This window comes from Octodon degus, unplaced genomic scaffold (assembly GCF_000260255.1).
Source record: "Octodon degus isolate 3935 unplaced genomic scaffold, OctDeg1.0 scaffold00098, whole genome shotgun sequence".
In the NCBI taxonomy this organism is placed as follows: Eukaryota; Metazoa; Chordata; class Mammalia; order Rodentia; family Octodontidae; genus Octodon; species Octodon degus.
Window position 1 is genome coordinate 9,578,916 of NW_004524674.1, and position 17,143 is coordinate 9,596,058.

General features: G+C 49.4%; 1 protein-coding gene across 2 annotated transcripts in view; it reads right to left on the bottom strand.

Annotated features, from left to right (window-relative positions):
* The window catches only part of Rgs3 (regulator of G protein signaling 3), a 126,925-nt gene that overhangs the window by 98,899 nt on the left and 10,883 nt on the right, over nt 1–17,143 (bottom strand). For both annotated transcript variants that reach the window (XM_023723370.1, XM_004638480.2), the window contains exons 2-5: nt 8,649–8,699; nt 5,400–5,458; nt 4,653–4,747; nt 3,780–3,848 (exon numbers count right to left, since the gene is read on the bottom strand). In XM_023723370.1, the coding sequence (XP_023579138.1) occupies nt 3,780–3,848; nt 4,653–4,747; nt 5,400–5,458; nt 8,649–8,699 (274 nt within the window). The remainder of the gene's footprint in view (nt 1–3,779; nt 3,849–4,652; nt 4,748–5,399; nt 5,459–8,648; nt 8,700–17,143) is intronic.

Sequence of the window (17,143 nt, forward strand, 5' to 3'; positions counted from 1 at the left end):
CGGTAAGGGGCGCAGGCTGAGTACATGATGCTTTCTACCTTGTGTACATTCGAAAATATCTGTGATTTCTAAAGATTCACAGAACTTCGAAGTTAAAACTAACCTTAGAGACCACTACATCTTACAGGCAAGGAAACTGAGGCCCACAGCGGGCAAGGAGCTGGCCCACGGTTCACGGGCAGGCAGAGTTCCGAGGCTGGGTTCTCCTCAGCGGGCACTGCTCTCTGCCGGATGCACTGAGGCCATCAGGCCCTCTGCCAGCACACCTTCGGAGACCATCTTGTTTGTCTAATATGCGTTTACAGCCATCGCTGGGAGGAGGGTGAGGCATCTCAGCCCAGGCACTGTCCTCTTAACTCTTACTGGTGTCAGCATGGAACCACCATGCTTTTGACTGGACAACTGGAATAAACCTGCACCCCAAGTGCTGAGCAGCAGCCCAAGGCCCGAGGAGCACAAGCTGCTGACACAGAGGGCATGGCTTTGGGCTCACTAAGCGCCCGCAGGAGGCAGCAGTCAGGTGCACTGTGATGTAGGTGGGAGTGTACATGTGGTGCCGGACTGGCTGGCTCTGCAGCTTGCCTTCAGTGTATCCCAGCTGTTTTACCTTGAGCAAGTTACCTGGCTATTCTGTATGTTTCCTATTAAAAGCAAATCAACAAACAAGCAAATAAAAACAGGGCCATGGTGTAACTCAGCAGTGTAGCACCTGCCTGGCAAGTGCAAGGCCTTGAGTTCAATCCCCGTGACCAAAAAAAAAAAGAAAATGAAAGAAACAACAACAACAATATTGCCCAACTTGTATGGTGTTTGAAGATTAAATCAGATGATGCAAGGTGTGCCCTTGGGCCTCATGTCCACACATACCAAGTGCCTAATAAGTCTGAAATGTTATAAATCCTCGAACCAGGTTCTTGGCCTCCACAGACCTCAGTTTACCCTTCTCTGCAGTGGGACAATAATAATCACCTTCAGCAATGTTAATAAAGTTAAATGAGATCATAGGTGCAAAATGCTTGGCACAAAGCAGAGCATGGTAAATGCCTGTTTCCTTTCTTCTGCAGTTGTCTTTCATGCTGGTGAGCTGGATGTCTGTCCTTCAGAGAATTTGATTTGGCAGCACTGACAAGAGCCTGAGTTTCCTGCCATTTCTGTTTTCTCCTCTAGGTCAGAGGCCGTCTCGTTCAGAAATGGATCAACAGAGGAGACAGTCCTCTGCCGGAGAAAGTGGAGGCTGAGCCTGCCACCACAGTGCTGCAGGCTGGCAGTGCCAGCTGCCTGGAAGCCAGGCCTGTCTAAGCCCACCCTGTCACCCTCAAACTCAGGGCTGGGACTGTGACCATGAGTTTGGCTGTGTCTTATTTAATAAGGAATCTCACTTTCCCAAAATAGGCAACAAGTGGAGATACTGCCGGCCACGCTGGCTCTCTGGGGCTGACTCACTTTCCCCGGCCTCACATTCTCTTCCAAAAAATGTGACCCAAGTTACTGGCTTCTTCTCCTGCGGTGCTGCCCTTAGGCTCCCTTCTTTGTTTTTGTTTTGTATTATTATTATTTTAAATTTTATTTGTGTGTGTGTGTGTGTGTGTGTGTGGCCAGCTCAGCCCACCAGGGGGCGGGGCTGGCTGGCATGTGGTGCTGGGGATTGAACCTGTGCTTTGCCAAGCTTGTTCTAAGTAGGTGCTTTAGACCACTGAGCCATCTCACCAGCCCCGGTATTATTTTTTTTATCGGGTACAGGATCGCACTGTGCAGTTCAGACTCATAGTGATCCTCCTGTCTTGGCCTTCCCTGGCACTGGGATTACAGGTGTGTGCCACCACACCTGGTTTCTGTGGCTGGCTCAGTGTGCCTGGGACTCCAGAGCCAGCACGGCATGTGGTAGCAGAGTTCAAACCTGGGTCCTTGTGCCTGCCAGGCATCGCTTAGACCACGGAGTCATGTCCCCAGCCCTCAAGCTCCATTCTTAACAGAGGACAGAGCCCCGTGGAGGGCATGGCTCGTCCTTGACTACCTGTGGGCTTATACTCCTCCACTGCCTCCTGCGGGGCTTTCCTTACCTCTTTCCAACCCTGCAAAGACAGGGTTCTGACCCCTGACCCTTGACTCTCAGTGATTTCTCTGGGTGGTCTCACCTTGAAACGCCTCCCACTGCCTCCATGGCCACAGCTCCACACCTCTGCCACCACACAGACCACTCTCCCAAGCCCGGGCCGCTCTCCAAACACCTGCATCTCACGGCACGAGCTGATGCACCTTGCTGCCTGGTTCACCTTGTCTTCTTTGGGGACTCTACCAGCTCCCCAAGGACTGTCATCAACTTCTCTTGTCACTCCCATAGCAAGGCTCTAGTAAGTACCACTGATTTAGTTTCCCAAATATGCCCTGGCTCTGTTACCTTCCTCTTGATCTCTAGGCCAGCTTTCCCACCACCTCCCAAAGACCTACCAACATCACAGATCTAGGATGTACGTCTCTCAACCCCTCGCCCCGCACCCCAAACACCTCACTGGCTGCATGAAGTTACCTCACAAACGTGTATGAATGAAGAGTCCTATGCCCCACCCATGAATAATCAGATTTAGTCACAGGAATACAGCACCTGGAACTCTGACTTCCTCACAAGCATCCTGGCTGAACCTGGTGCACATCCAGGACTGAGAAACGCTGGCCCTTGGGAGGAAACCTGATCTCCAAGGAGAATCCCTGCACCATCTGATTGACTTTTTTTTTTTCTTCCGGAACTGGAGATTGAACTCAGGCCTTTACGCTTGCCAGGCAAGTGTTTGTTCTACTGAGCCATCTCTCCGGCCCCCCATCTGATTGATTTTTGCCAACTCCGTCTTATCTCTGACCAGTGTCTTCTTTGCACCTGACCCTCCATTAACACCATCGAATCCGCAGATAACCACCCAACACATCCCTGCCCTGCCCTCTCTGCTGGTCCTCTCTTCTGTCTTCTGCTGTGCATCCACTGGGAACAAAATGCACAGTGTCAGGGCTAAGGACTCTGGGGACCCCTTCGCTCCCGGCTCTCACGCTTCCCAGCCTGGAGTCCTCTCTGCTCCACATGACCTTCCACTGCTGCCAGCCACATCCGCCCTCCTGTGCTCTACAAGGTCAGCCTGCGTGTTTTCTCCTACACATAACTTCTGTGCTCCTGTCTGCTTGTCTTTGCTCATGCTGTACCCTACCTGGATGCCCTTCCCAGCCTCTGCCTTATTCTCAATCTGCCCCAGGCAAACCTCCTGCGTGTCCCATGAAGCCCTTCTTGACCAGCCTGCCCACACCTCTCCCTCTTCTCACACCTACTGTCTTTTCGCTCATTTTATTCCTTTGGTCACATGACCAATATTTCTTAAACAGCTCTGGGCCAGGCACCACATACAGCAGTGATTCAGAGCAAAAGAGGCCAATTTTTCAGGGTCCTTCTAGTCCTGCAGAATTGGGTGTGTGCAGATTATTCCTGTAATTTGTCTCCACTCAGCACCTGGTGTCGCTACCTGCACAGTGGGTATACTGGGACCAAAACCCGCACGTGGGTTGCCTGGCACCCTGGTGGCCAGCACTGTGTCTTATTTACACCAAGCACTCAGCAAGTCTTTGTTGGCCTCACCTGGAGTGACGGTGACTCAGGGGGTGGCAACCTATGCAATGTACCATTGTCACTAACACCCTTCATTTATCCAGCAGGCACTAATTGAAGCCCTGCTCCACGCCGGCCACTTGACAGCCACCCGTAGCCCCAAGCAGGATTTGGCCTCCTCAGCAGTTCTCACCTGGTGGTACTGGCTCGGTTCCACACGGAAAGCAGAAGACGTTTCTGATCATCCTCTTCTGGCACGGGGCTATGAACCAAAGCAGACGACCAGAGCATTCAGAGGGTGCCTGAGCTTCAGCCCAGATCCCTGGAGTCAGTTGTGATTGCAAAACTATGGAAATAACCTAAGCAGGTGGATAAATAAACTGCAGCACAAACAGTGTAGGAGATGAGTACTTACATGTGTTACAGAGTTCGAATCACATTAAGTACAAGAGAGAGGTCACAACACACCATTGGAAAACACCACCACCCTGTGAACATGCCCAGACATACACACCCACACAAAGGAGAGGGTCTGTCAAGAAAGGCATCAGGGCCTGTCTGTTGGATTAGCATGCCAGTGGGTGAGCTTTACTTTTGCTGCTCAATTAGGTTATGAATTTTCAAGAAAAGACCACCAGTCCGTGACTTTTCCATAGTCCCCAAAGCTCTCCAAGGTGGGTACTAATATTAGCCCCATCTTATCAACAAGGGGGCTGAGGGAAGTTAGCAAGTTTAAATAAAAGGGGAGAGCAAGAGGCAAACATCCTTCTGCTTGGGAAACTTCTGCTAAAGGCAAGCGCTTGGCCCCAGGCACAGTGGGAAACTGCCTCCTCTTCAGGCTGGGCACTGTATGCTGAGAAGCAGCCCAGTGATACCTTATCGCAGTGGCCTCACCACTGGGCCCAGGGCCAGGGATGCAAGGACACAGGGAATGAGAGAACAAAGGCACCCTTTAGAAGTCACTGCTTTTCTGCTTAGATCTAGTTCTAGATCTGGCAAACAGAGCTGTTTCCAGATAAACACTCCATCCTGCTCCTCTCAAGGGCCCGTGGCTCCAGATTCTTACAAGAAGAAGTGCTCATGGAAAGCTGGGTCTCTGCAGTCAGGAATGGTCTGAGTCTTCTGAGCGCGTGCTCGATTACTTTCAGGGATCAAAGAAATCTTGAATTGAAAAAGAAAAAATTAAGCATTAGCTGATCTTATAACCACAGAACCACCTAAACCCAGCAGCTACCTCTACATGTCTCTGGGCTAAAGGCTTCCCAGTGTCCTTCAAACCAGCCTCTGCAGAGGATGGAGGGCAGTGCCCCATTAGTTGTTGGAAAAGAACACAGCCCTGGGAGGAGAGGTATTGGAGTCAGACACCAGGACAAGCTTCCTGATAGCTGTTACCAAGAAGACAGTCATGGGCTCAACCAAGATGGGCAATAACTGACACTTCTCTGCTCTTTTCCAACCAGGGAGGCTTCCCCCAAAGCCAAAGGCCTCTTCTCTTCTAAGTTTTCGGCAGCCCTAGAAAGTTAGCCCCCAGGGAGGCCCATGCCCAGGCTTTCCCTGAAATGCCCTTCTTCTGCCTCAGATGCCCAGCCCTGTTCCTAATCAAGTCCTTCTCTATGACCTTGAGCAGCAGAGGGTTTTGTGAAGAATGAGGCCATGGACCTAGCACAGGCCTAACAAATACCCACTGACCCAATGAGTGAGGAAGTACCATGACCGCATGGTTCCAATTCCAGGGGTATGCTGGGATTTTGGGACCCAACCCAGATATATGATCCCTAAACATACCCACCCTGCCTCCAGCCCCACCATATACCTTCACATAGGGATCGCAGACTCCAGGCTCTTTGCTTATCAGGCCTTTGCCTTCGATGACTGAAAGAAAATTAAAATGTTGAACAGGAGCATACACAGACCCACACTAATCTGAAGATCTGAAAAGAAATACAAGACATATGTAGTAGAGGGGTGATGGCCCTTACCCCCAGGCCCTAGTCCATATAATATTAAGCTCTCTCTGGTCTCGTCCATTGCCACCATTGCCCATGCTCGAGTAGCCCCATGTCACGGAATCTTATGGCTGGAAAGGAGCTTAAAATGTACTGAGCCAACCACACTGCCATCACCCTCCCCATTATGGCGGGGAAATGAGACTGCAAAGTGGAACCAAACAAGTGAGAGATCAGTCCCAGATCTCAGGCACTGAAAGTGAGAGGTGGATTTAGAACTCATGTTTCTTGCCTCCTAGTCCAGTGCTGTTCTACCATACAAGACTTTGGGACCCATATATGTTCTACCATATAAGTGCTAATGACTGTGCTTCCGGGGAGCATAGGGTAGGGGCTGGAGTCAAGCCGCAGACCCTGTGCAGCCAGGGACCTGGGAATGCAATGACAGGCTAGTACCCATCATAGCTTGGGTTCCAGAGCAGGCCAACCTGGGCATGAGTCCCAGCAGGACCACTTACTAACCACATCATGTGCGAGAGTAAGTCACCATTTTTCCACAGTGCTAATAACTGTGCTTCACATGGTAACTGTGCCCATTAAATACATCTAAAGTGCTTAGAGGACTGCCTGACCAGGGAGATGTGTTCCACAAATGCTTGCTAAAGGATAAATGAAAGCGAGGGATAGGTGCGGGGTGGGTGAGGCCTGGTCCTGAGGGCAGAGTGGCCCATTTGCCTGAGGGCCACAGAAGTCTCTTTCTGTTGACTTTTATGTTTGGCTTTGACTGAGCCCCAGGGTTTGGCTTGGATGCAGCCTCCAGCAGCCTGGGGCAGCAGGCCTGGGAAGCCAAAGGAAGGAGCAGGGACCGGCTGGAAGGGATGAAGGGCCCGAGACTGGGGGGAAGCCAAAGCAAACTGTTCAGGACAAATGGGGTGGTGCAGGCCAAGATGAATTCTGCAAAAACTGTTTGCACAGCTGGAGTCAGACACTGGCACGCAAAGAACACCTCTCTGGGAATTTCACCTTGGGCCCCTCTAGGCCAGGACCAAGGGACCCCAGGCGCCTGCTGGCTCACTCTCCTCTGTATCCTAGTTACTGTTGATGTGTGGATTTGTCCCCTGGAGGGCATGGTTCTCCAGAGCAGGATCCAAGCTTAATGAGTCCTCTGTCTCCCTGGGTACCAGCGACACTGAGGGAGACCTGCCCCCGCTGTACCCCACACTGAGTGCACAGACCAGACCTGGGGAGGCACTGTGTATCCCAGCTGTGATGAGGAGGAAGCAACAAACTCAGCCCTGGGAGGCAGGGCCGGGAGTGGTGACTCTTAGTGGGGAAAATACTAAGCAAAACGAGCCTTCCTTCCTGAGTTTTAATTAAGCTTGATTAAGACAGGCACACAAAGCAGAGGCATGGAGAGGTGTTTTCCAAAAGGAGTTTAACAAAGGAAAGTTGTTCCAGACACCAGTGAGAGCAAAGCTTCAGAGGCATGGACCAGCAGGGTGCATTCACAGGGGTACAGGAGGCAGATGAAAGAGGGGGTGAAGGGTGCCTTGAGCGGCAACCGCCAGGCAGGCTGAAGAGCCAGGCGGGGCCTTCTGGGCTAAACAGAAGAACTCAGGCAGTGCGGACCACGACAGAAACTCAGTAACTACCCCTGTGCGGGGTGCAGGAAAAAAGCAATGGATGTATAAAGTATGAAATCCTCCCATGCTGAGATAGCTCAGTGGCACAAGCACCTGCATGACAAGTGCAAGGTACTGGGTTCAATCCCTGGTACCAAAAGAAAAAAAAATAGTCCTCCCACGCTGTGCCCCAGTCATCCTGGACAGCTCCTCAAAGGACATCTTGCACTCTCTGGACGCTAGGCCTCTGCACCCGCTGCTCCGGCTGCATGAAGCCCCCGGAACAGCTCTCCTGTTCCTTCTGCCTGGCTCAAGCCTGTTGCTCCTTCAGGCCAGAGTGTGACATTACCACCTTTCCCAAGACCTAGATCACACCAGCACAACTTAGATGAGGGTCCGGGGAGACGGCTCAGTAGAATAAGAGCTTGCCTGTCAAGTGCAAGGGCCTGAGTTCAATCCCTGGTTCTGTCAAAACAACAACAACCAAAAAAAAAAAACCTAGATGAAGTCGGGTGCTTCTCCTTGGTGTCCCCAGTTCCTGCCATACAGTCAACACTCAGTCACTATTTTAGGAGCTCATGGTTTTGTTTTGTTTAGCAGGCATGTGTATGGGGTTTACAATGTGCTCAGCTTAAGCACTTTACCAATACGAACTCATCTAATCCTTGCAGCAGCCCCTAAGGTGGCCACGACTAGCACCACCATTTGACACTTGGGAAAACTGAGCTTGTTTAAGGTCACTCTGCGGGTAAAAGATTAAGTCAGGATGTGGATCCTAAGGGTCTGGCTCCAAAGAGCGTGACCTTAACCACGCACTGCCCATCAGTAATGGAATGAGAAGAGGGAAAAGAGAAAGTGGAAAAAAGCAAAGAGGGAGCATCGGAAGGCTATTCTGTCCCAGGACACGGGGGACACTGAAGTGCCCAGGGCAGCTCCAGCCTACGCTGTGGAGCCCAGACAAAAGAGGGCCAGAGTTATGATTTGTGTCCCCCCAAAGCCTCATGCAGCCATGGGGCGGCTTCTGGAGTTTGTGATTGATTATTACAGATGTAAGTGCTACACCCTGGCCCTGGGGTGGGTAATTAGCATTACAATGTGAGGAGGAGAGAGAGGCTAGCTAGCTGCCTGAGCGGCCACCACCTCTTGCTCTCTGCCACCTCCATGAATAGCTGCTCTGTGCCTTGGAGCCAGCTGAGCATGGGCTGAAACCTCCACTAACTGTGAGCTAAATAAACCTTTCCTTCCTTAATTTTGGGTGTCGGGTATTTGTCCCAACAATGAGAGAAAAGTAACTGAGACAGCCAGGAACTAGGGCTGGATCTATAGAAAGAGCCCCCAAGTGAATGCCCACTGTTGTCAGTAGATACACAGCAGGATACTGTACAAAGATGAGAAAAGAGGCCATGGCCATGGTGACACCACCGCCCCCCTGCTCCAGGAAGGAGGTAAGTGGCCTGCCCCTTCCTTGAGGGGTCTGCACATGGCCATACTCACTGTGCAGCAGCAGGATCCGGTCCTGGGCGTCGATCGACAGCTTCAGCTGACCTAAGGAAATAATGAGAGAAATGACCTCACCCCAGCTTCTTGTGGGGAGAACAGTGGTGACAGGGCCTCGCTATGTAGTTCAGGCTGGCCTTGAACTCATGGTGAGCCTCCTGCCTCAGCCTCCCATGTGCTGAGATTACAGGTGTGAGCCACATGCCTGGCCACAGTACTTGGTTGGAAGGTGGCTCAGAAGCCCCCTGGCTCACCCTCTGCTGCAGGACCCTCAGCACAGCTCTCTAATCTAACTGGTGCCAGTCTGGAGATGGGGAGCTCACTCCTGCGCAAGACAGCCCAGAGCTCTGACCATGTGCGGCTGCCATCAGTGCTGGCAAAGGTGTAGGACAACGGCACACGCACACCCTGCTGGAGGGAGGCACGGTGCAGGGCGACTGCTGGCACTGTCTACTGGAACTCAGACCTGCATATCCACCAACCTAGCAATCTTCACTCCAGGTTACTCACAGAGATAAAAGCTCAGAGAAGGGCAGAGAGGCTGGTACCTCAGCAGTGCAGAAAATAGGAAACATAAAGTAAGGGCCTGAAATATCCACCAACATAAACATGGTGAAATAAATCATGCAGAGCTGTTCTGTGCCATGGTTGGGGTGGCTCCACTTGACCTAGCATGGGAATATCACCGAGGAATTTATAAAAGGGACAATCAAACTGCAGAACAATAAATATGCACACATATGCCTATGCATGTGCATGTGCATGTGTGTGTGTGTGTGTGTGTGTGTGTGTGTTCCAAAAAAAATCACATTAAAAACAGGGATTGTGGGGCTGGGAGGATAGCTCTGTGGTCTAAGTGCTTGCCTGGCAAGGCAAGGACCCACGTCTGATCCCTGGTACTGCATGCTGTACAGGCCTTGTTGGCCCCCAAACCGGGCATAGTGGTGCACGCCTGTAATCCTAGTGCTGGGGAGGCTGATACAGGAAGAACACTATGAGTCCAAACTGTATAGTGAGACCTTGGATCAAATAAATAAATAAATTTTTTAAAGACAGGGATTGTCTCCAGGAGAGAAACTGGGAATTTGAAGGAAGTAGTCAAGAGAAATTCCAATCTTTTGCTGTTCTTGTTATATTGTTTGGGGGTGTAGTGATTTTTTTGTCTCTGTGGGAGTAGGGGTGGACCACAGGCAGCACTGAGGCACACCTCTCCAATGCCCCACCCCTGAGACACCAAGTCTCACTTGACTGCCCAGGTTGGCCTCACATTTGCAACCTCCTCCCTCAGCCTCCTGAGGATCTCAGTAGCTGACTAGGTCCAGTTCTTGGTATTTTAACAATATGCATATATTTGTGAACAATACACCTCTCTAATTAAAATAAAGAAAAGTAAAACAAAGAGGAGGGAAAGGAGAGGAGAGAAAGAAAAAGAACTAAGGGAGAAAAGAGGGGAACAAGAAAGCATGAAGAGAAGGAAAAATGTAAAGACAAGAGAAACAGCAAGGCTAGAGAAGAGGCGAGGAATGGAGGGCTGGACACAGCTTTTTTCCTGTTTTTATTTAAAGAAAAGAAAAAAAAACAAGACTTTAGATCACACCCATGGACACTCAAGGCCCCCAGCAGGGGTAGAGGAGCAGGAGGCCACGCTCTTCTTCCTCAGTGGTGCAGCTCAGTGCAATTACTTGCCTGGCACACAGCGCCCTGGGTTCCATCTCAGGGGAAAAGATTCCCTGTTTGTCCAGCAGACTCTGCCTGGAACCTCAAGAAGCTACTGAGCTCCATCTATCCAGGGGACACATGCTGGTAAGGCCAGAGGAGCAGAGCTGGCCCCTGGCACCTGCTTAGCTGTGCCAACCCTGTTCCACAGTCACCTCCACCAGGTGTGACCAACAGGGAGGAAGCCTGCCTTCTGTGGTGGAAGCCCCTTTTCTTCTGCAGTTGCTAATTGATGCCCCAGCTTACATGCAACGGAAAGGGGTCTCTCAGTGACTTTCACTGAGCAGATGGCGTTCTGCCAGCCCTGGACTTTCTCCTCTAGGTCTGCAATCCAAGTCCCTCTAACATTTGCCATCCCAGTTTTTCACTGGGCTGCTGGTTGAGGTTTGTGTTCTGCTACTGGCTGGAGCGAGGGTAGGCAAGGTTGGGAGGATGAAAAGAAGGGAAGCTCTATGGCACATAGCTCTGCCTGGGCTCCCTCAAACACTGAGACCCAGCGATCCCTTGATCCTCACGCTAAGAGTATAAACTACATTCAGAAGCAATTCAGAGTCCAACAAACCCTAGCCCAGCCCCATCCTGCTAAAATTCCTGCTGCTCTCCAGGCCAGGATTCAGTTCTCGGGGCCCAGGAGGCCTGTTCCAGTTCCAGCCCTAACTGCTCTCCTCTCTCTTAGACCCACAACATCCGAGGCTGAGAGGCAGAGCTAATGGTAGGGATTACTGTGCTCCCCAAGCTGGGATCAGATATGCTGGAAGGTCAGGAGGTTCTCCAATGAAAGGCTCTGGGAGGCTCCACAGCATTATTAACTCAAAGTCCTTGCAATTACCACTTTGGGGCTCACTGCAGCTGTGACACCTCCTGCACAAACTGCCTGCTCTGGAGTAGGTACAAGAGAGAGCTCTGGAAACAGGCAAGGCCAGCAGTCACGGATCAGATCTCACCCACCCAACCGTGCTATGTTTAGCGCGAAGCACTTTCTTTTTTCTTTCTTTCTTTTTTTTTTTTCTGAAACTACAAGTGCTAAGCCAGCTCTGGCCCAAACATGGTTGGATTTCTAAATCCCTGGGAACCACTGCACTGTATGACACCTATCACCTAACAATGACCCTTCACAGAAATTGACAAGCTTTCCAGCACAACTGGTTAGGAATCCCATTTGGCAGACACCTACCAGGTACCTGCATGAGGAAGGTGGGGACTGGACTCCCCTCCCAGGTGCCTGTTCACAGGGGCTCCCCACCCAGTGGCTCAGACAGGGCTGTGCAAGGCTGAGGCTGAAGCTGAAAAGGAGGGGCCAGGTCTGGTAGGAAGTCTGAGTTGGAATTGAGGAGTCTGCAAGCTTCGGCAGCTCCCCAGAGCTTCCCTTGAAGGCCTGCCAACAGTGCCTGGAGCTCTTCTGCTGTTAACAGAGAAAAACCAAACCCTGCAGACCAATTTCCAGTCTCCCTATTGTAGCTGTAGGCTCATGGATGAAGGTAAATTCAGATCTAGAGGAGGGACCCTGGGACATGCCTCACCCCTCCACCATCTTCCCCATCAGCCCACTCCATCAAATGCTTGACACTCGAGGTCCCTGAGGTCATCTTGCCCGACTCCATATTTGGTAGCCAGAACAATCACACCTGTCCAGGCCACGCTCCCAATGACCTAGCTCCTCCAGCCAGGTTTTCCTCACCGCAAATCATCAGGGAAGATCTAGATATAAACCATAACAGGCAACAAGCCCAGATTCTGCTGGGTGCAGGCGTGCGGGGGTTGCAGACTGACTGGTCACAGTGGAAAGGGTACAGGAGCGGGCTAAGACTTTCAACCTGGCAGACAATCCTCAGTAGAGGACCACAGGAAGGTGGAATCTGACTTCTCTCCAAGAAGAGGCACACTTGGAGCACAACGCAAGATGTGGGCTGCACCCCTCCGTGGCCCTGGGGGAGCCTATGCCAGTCCAGGGAGTGCGGAGTATACATCTAGAGAGATGAGCCTGGCCCACATAAAGTAAAAAATTGCCCTAAAACCTAATTCACTTCAAAAGCAGCTGCCCATTTAAGAACTGTTCCATGTTAAAAGCCACTGAAAGGGTTATGATATGAGGATAAAGGTACAAAGGGGGTGGGCTACACAGGGAGCCCAGTTCACAGATTCACCCTGACTTTGTGAGACCACCTGCGCCCAGGACTCCCCTGCAGGCGGAAGGTGAGAGGAGCTGCTGCTAAGCACCGCCCCCTTCTGCTTCCCAGCCACTTGGTCCACCAGCAGCCCTGGCCAGGCTCAGAAGTGGGTTTACCCATTCTACTCTCTGCCTCCTTTTTTTTTTTCTTTGTGGAACCAGGGATTGAACTCAGGCCCTTGTGATTGCCAGGCAAGCACTTATTCTACTGAGCTATCTCCCTGGCTCCTCTCTGCCTTCTAAGAATCCTTTATTTTATTTATTTATTTTTAATTTTTATTTATTTTTACATTTTATTTATTGTGTGTGTGGCCAGTTCAGCCACCTGTGGGCGGGGCTGGCTGGCATGTGGTGCTGGGGGATCGAACCGTGGTCCCTGTGCTTTGCCAAGCTTGTTCCAAGTAGGTGCTTTAGACCACTGAGCCATCTCTCCAGCCCCATCCTCTCTGCCTTCTAAGAGAGAAGCGGTAGGCTGCTGCAAGTTAGGCAACTGGGAACCACATAGCTCTTGGGACAGAGCTCTGGAGCACTTCAAGCATCTGTTGTGCCAGAAAGAGAGGATTTTTTTTTTAATGTATTTGGTACAGGATCTCACTATGCAGCTCACACTCCTGGTTTTCAGCCTTCCCAGTGCTGGGATTAAAGGCATGCACCACCACACCTGGGCTTGGTGGCCTGGACTTGGTGTCCTGGACTCGGTGACCGGCTCAGCAAGCCTGGGGGCTGGGCCAGCACAGCTTGTGGTACCTAGGATCAAAAAACGGTCCTGCACTTGTCTAAGCAGGAGCTTAGCCCACTGAGCAGAAGATCTTGAGATCCACACAGGGAAGTGGCTCTGGCTTGTGATCGTACCTGCAGAGCGTGACTCAAAGAGCCCAAGGGAACAGAGGCCGCCATACTGGTAAAAAATGGCAGTAGGGCCACTCAACCCCTTTTGCTGGACACTCGGCTTCCCATGGAACCTGATTTAATGTGGCTTCTCAAAATAATATCCTTCTAGAAAGATTGCTCTGGCCAGCAGAAGTTTTCTAGTCTACTCAGCATAAACTAATAAATTAACGTTCTGCTCTCCTTCCTGGGCAAGCCAGGAAATTAAAATTTCTGAGTCTACCACAGTCAGCATCTGACCTTGGCTGGACCACACCATTACCAAAGTCCTGTGGGGGCTCGGTCCCAGTGCTCCTCCCACCCCACAGTTCAGGGCCACGGTGAACTACTGGGCTGGGCATCAGCACGGGGAGAAGAAGGAAACAGTTATTAGATGTTTATTAGGTCCTCAGCAGCTAGCCTGTGCTTTTTATTTACCTTGCTCCATGAAAAAGTGAGGTAACAGAGTAAATAAACTCCATGAAAGAGCTGCTGTCATTAATCCTTACTGCCAGTCAAGGTAATGGAAGCCTAAGAGTTAAACAGGCCTCAGTGGCAGAGCTGGGGATTGCATCCAGGGAGGAGGGCTCAGAGCACCCACTCTTAACCACTCCATTCCTATGGTAGGTTTAAGCTCCTGTCCACAGTGCCTGAGACGCTCCCCCTTTCCTGAGGTAGAGCCTGGTTCCTGCCTTCCAATGGGGCTGGATTTGGTGACCTGCTCCTAATAAACAGAACGTGGTAGAAGAGACAAGGGGTGGCTTCCAAGGCCTGAATGTAATAGATTCTGGCGTCCCTTCGTTGTCATTGCTGGGGATTGGACCCAGGCCCTTGTACCTGCTAGGCAAGTGCTGCCGCACTGAGCCACGCCTTCGGGCCTCTGTTCCCTTTTCTTTTTTAGCAGCTGAATTCTATAAATTCACCAATTTTAAAGCATACAATCCATTGTTCTTCAGTAGTTTCACATAATTGTGCAACTAATGGTTACTGTCTAATTTAAAGCATCCTCACTCTCCCTGAATGAAACCCCATACTCATTAGCAGTCACAGGTTCTACCACTAACCTGCTTCCTGCCACCATGGTTTATTCTGGACATTTCATGTAAAAGACGTCATATATGTGGTCTTTCGTGACTGGCTTCTTCTCACTTCATGTAACATTAATCAAGATTCACCCATGTTATAGCACGTACTGTTACTTTATTTCTTTTTATGGCCAAACAATATTTCATTGCATAGACATATCACATTCTATTTATCCATTCATCTGGTGATGAACATTTGGGTTCTTTCCACCTTAGGGGTATTATAACTATGGCTGCTTTGAGCATTTATGTACAAGTTTTTGTATGGGTACATTTTTTTCACTCCATTAAATATATGCCTAACAGGTTGGAGAGATAGCTCAGCAGTCTAAGTGCCTGCCTGGAAAGCTCAAGGACCCAGGTTTGATCCCCAGTACCACGCACCATGCTGGCCCTGAAACCCTGAGGACAGTGTACTGGCCACAAAAACCTGGCATGGTGATGCACTCCTGTAATCCCAGTGCTAAGGAGGCTGAGACAGGAGGGTCACTATGAGTCTGAACTGTGTAGTGGGACCCTGTACCAAATAAATAAGTAAATAAATAGTTAAATAATTTTTAAAAATTAATATATAATGGTAAAATTGCTAAGTCAAATAATAACTCTATATTTCCCTTTTTGAAGAACTGCCAACTATTTTGAAGAACTGAAGGACCATTTTATATTCCTGCCAGCTATGAACAAGGTTCCATAATTTCTTCATCCTCACCAACATTTGTTATTGTCTGTCTTTAATTATGGCTATCCTAGCATAAATATATTGCATAATGGATTTTGTTTGTTTGATTTGGTACTGGGGATTAAACTCAGTGCCTTGGCACTGAGCTATACCACCAGCTCTTTTTAATTTTTTACTTTAGAGACAAGGTCTCGCTAAATCACCATATTGTTCAGGGTACGCACAGAATTGCAACCCTCCTGCCTCAACCTCCCAGAGTTCTGAGATTACAAGCATGTGCCACCATACACTGTGGCTTATATTGTCACTGCCCTGACAGCTAATTATGTCAGGCATCATTTCATGTTCTATTCACCATAATATATTGTTTTTGGGAAAATGTCTATTCAAATACTTTGTCCAATATTTTTGGCAATATTGAGTTTCAAATCTATGGCTTGGTGCATGCTAAGCAAGTGCTCTACTGCTGAATTACACCCCCAGCCCTTTCAAAACAAGGTTTTTTCTTTTCTGTTGCTATTAATTCTGAGACAAGTTCTGACTAAATTGCTGAGATGGTACTCCAAATTTCAATCTTCCTGCCTCGGCCTCCTGAGTAGCTGCAACTACAGGCATGTGCCACCTACCTCGTATTTGTCCATGTCTTAAGTTATTTGTCATAAGGGTTCTTTCTTGCCTTCACATTTAGATCAGTTGCTCATAAAGAAGCCAGCTTCTACATCCCAGGGAAACACAGCAGCCCTACGAAGAGGCCCATTTGATGAGAAAGAGAAGCCTTTTGGGGGGCAGAGGATGTGTGGGAGTTTAAACCCAGAAGCAGTCTACATCTGAGCTATAACCTGAACCCTTTTTATTTTGAAGATCTTGCTAAGTTGTCCAAGCTAGCCTTGAACTTACAATTGTCCTGCTTCAGCCACCATACCCAACTCAAACAGAAGCCATCCAACAATGCAGCAAGGAACTGAGGCTTGCTGCCAAGAGCCAAGGGAATAGGGCTCTTGGAAAGGGCCCACCAGCCTGGTAGTGCCTGTTCAGGTCACTGCTGCCGCAGCAAACATCTTGGCTGCAACCCCCTTGAGGAGCCCCGAGCCAACACCATTCCTGCAAACTACTCCCCAACTCCTAAAGCACAGAGAGGGCTGGATAATGAATGTCTGGTGTCTTACGCCAATAAATATTGAGACAAATTGCCTCCACAATTAGGTCACATAAATCCGATCTCCATTCTGGGGCAATTTTTCAATTTTAAAAATTGTGAAGGCAAAATGCAGTTTAAAGATACAGCCGCATAGCAAGCGTCTGTAATCCCATCTACTTGGGAGACTAGGCGGGAAGATCACAAGATTCAAGCCCAGCTGGGGGGACCTAGCAAGGTGAAAAAGGAAAAAGAAAAAGGGTTGGGAACGTAACTTGGTGCCGAAGTCCTAGGTTCAGTCCCCAGGGCACAAAATAGTAAAAAGTTAAGAAAAGAAAAACAAAGACAGCAAAAGAGGTGCATGAGTATATTATAACTTAAGGAATGAAGATCACCTATTTTTGAACTGCTGAATTTCCTTACCAAGGAATACTGTTAGATTCAAACCAAACCCAACTTCACTAAGCTGAAAAATGTGGAATTGTAGTACACTGGCCCAAGGTTCATATTTTTCTTTTCTTTTTTTGGTACCAGGAATTAAACTCACAATCATGCACTTGCCAGACAGGTGTTTATGCTGCTGAGCCATCTCCCCAGCCCCCAAGGTTCATATTAATCCCAGAATTCTGGGAGGCTGAGGCAGGAGGGTTACAACTCTGATCCTTGCCCGAACAATTTAGTAACTTAGCAAGGCTTCGCTGCAGAGCAAATGGTCTTCTTTTTAATACTTTTGTGCTGAAAAGTCACACTATTCTTCCTGTTATAACTTTCACTTAGATTTTTATCACAATGATTTCTTTTTCTTTCTTTTTTTTTTTTTTTTTTTTTTGGGAATTAAATTCA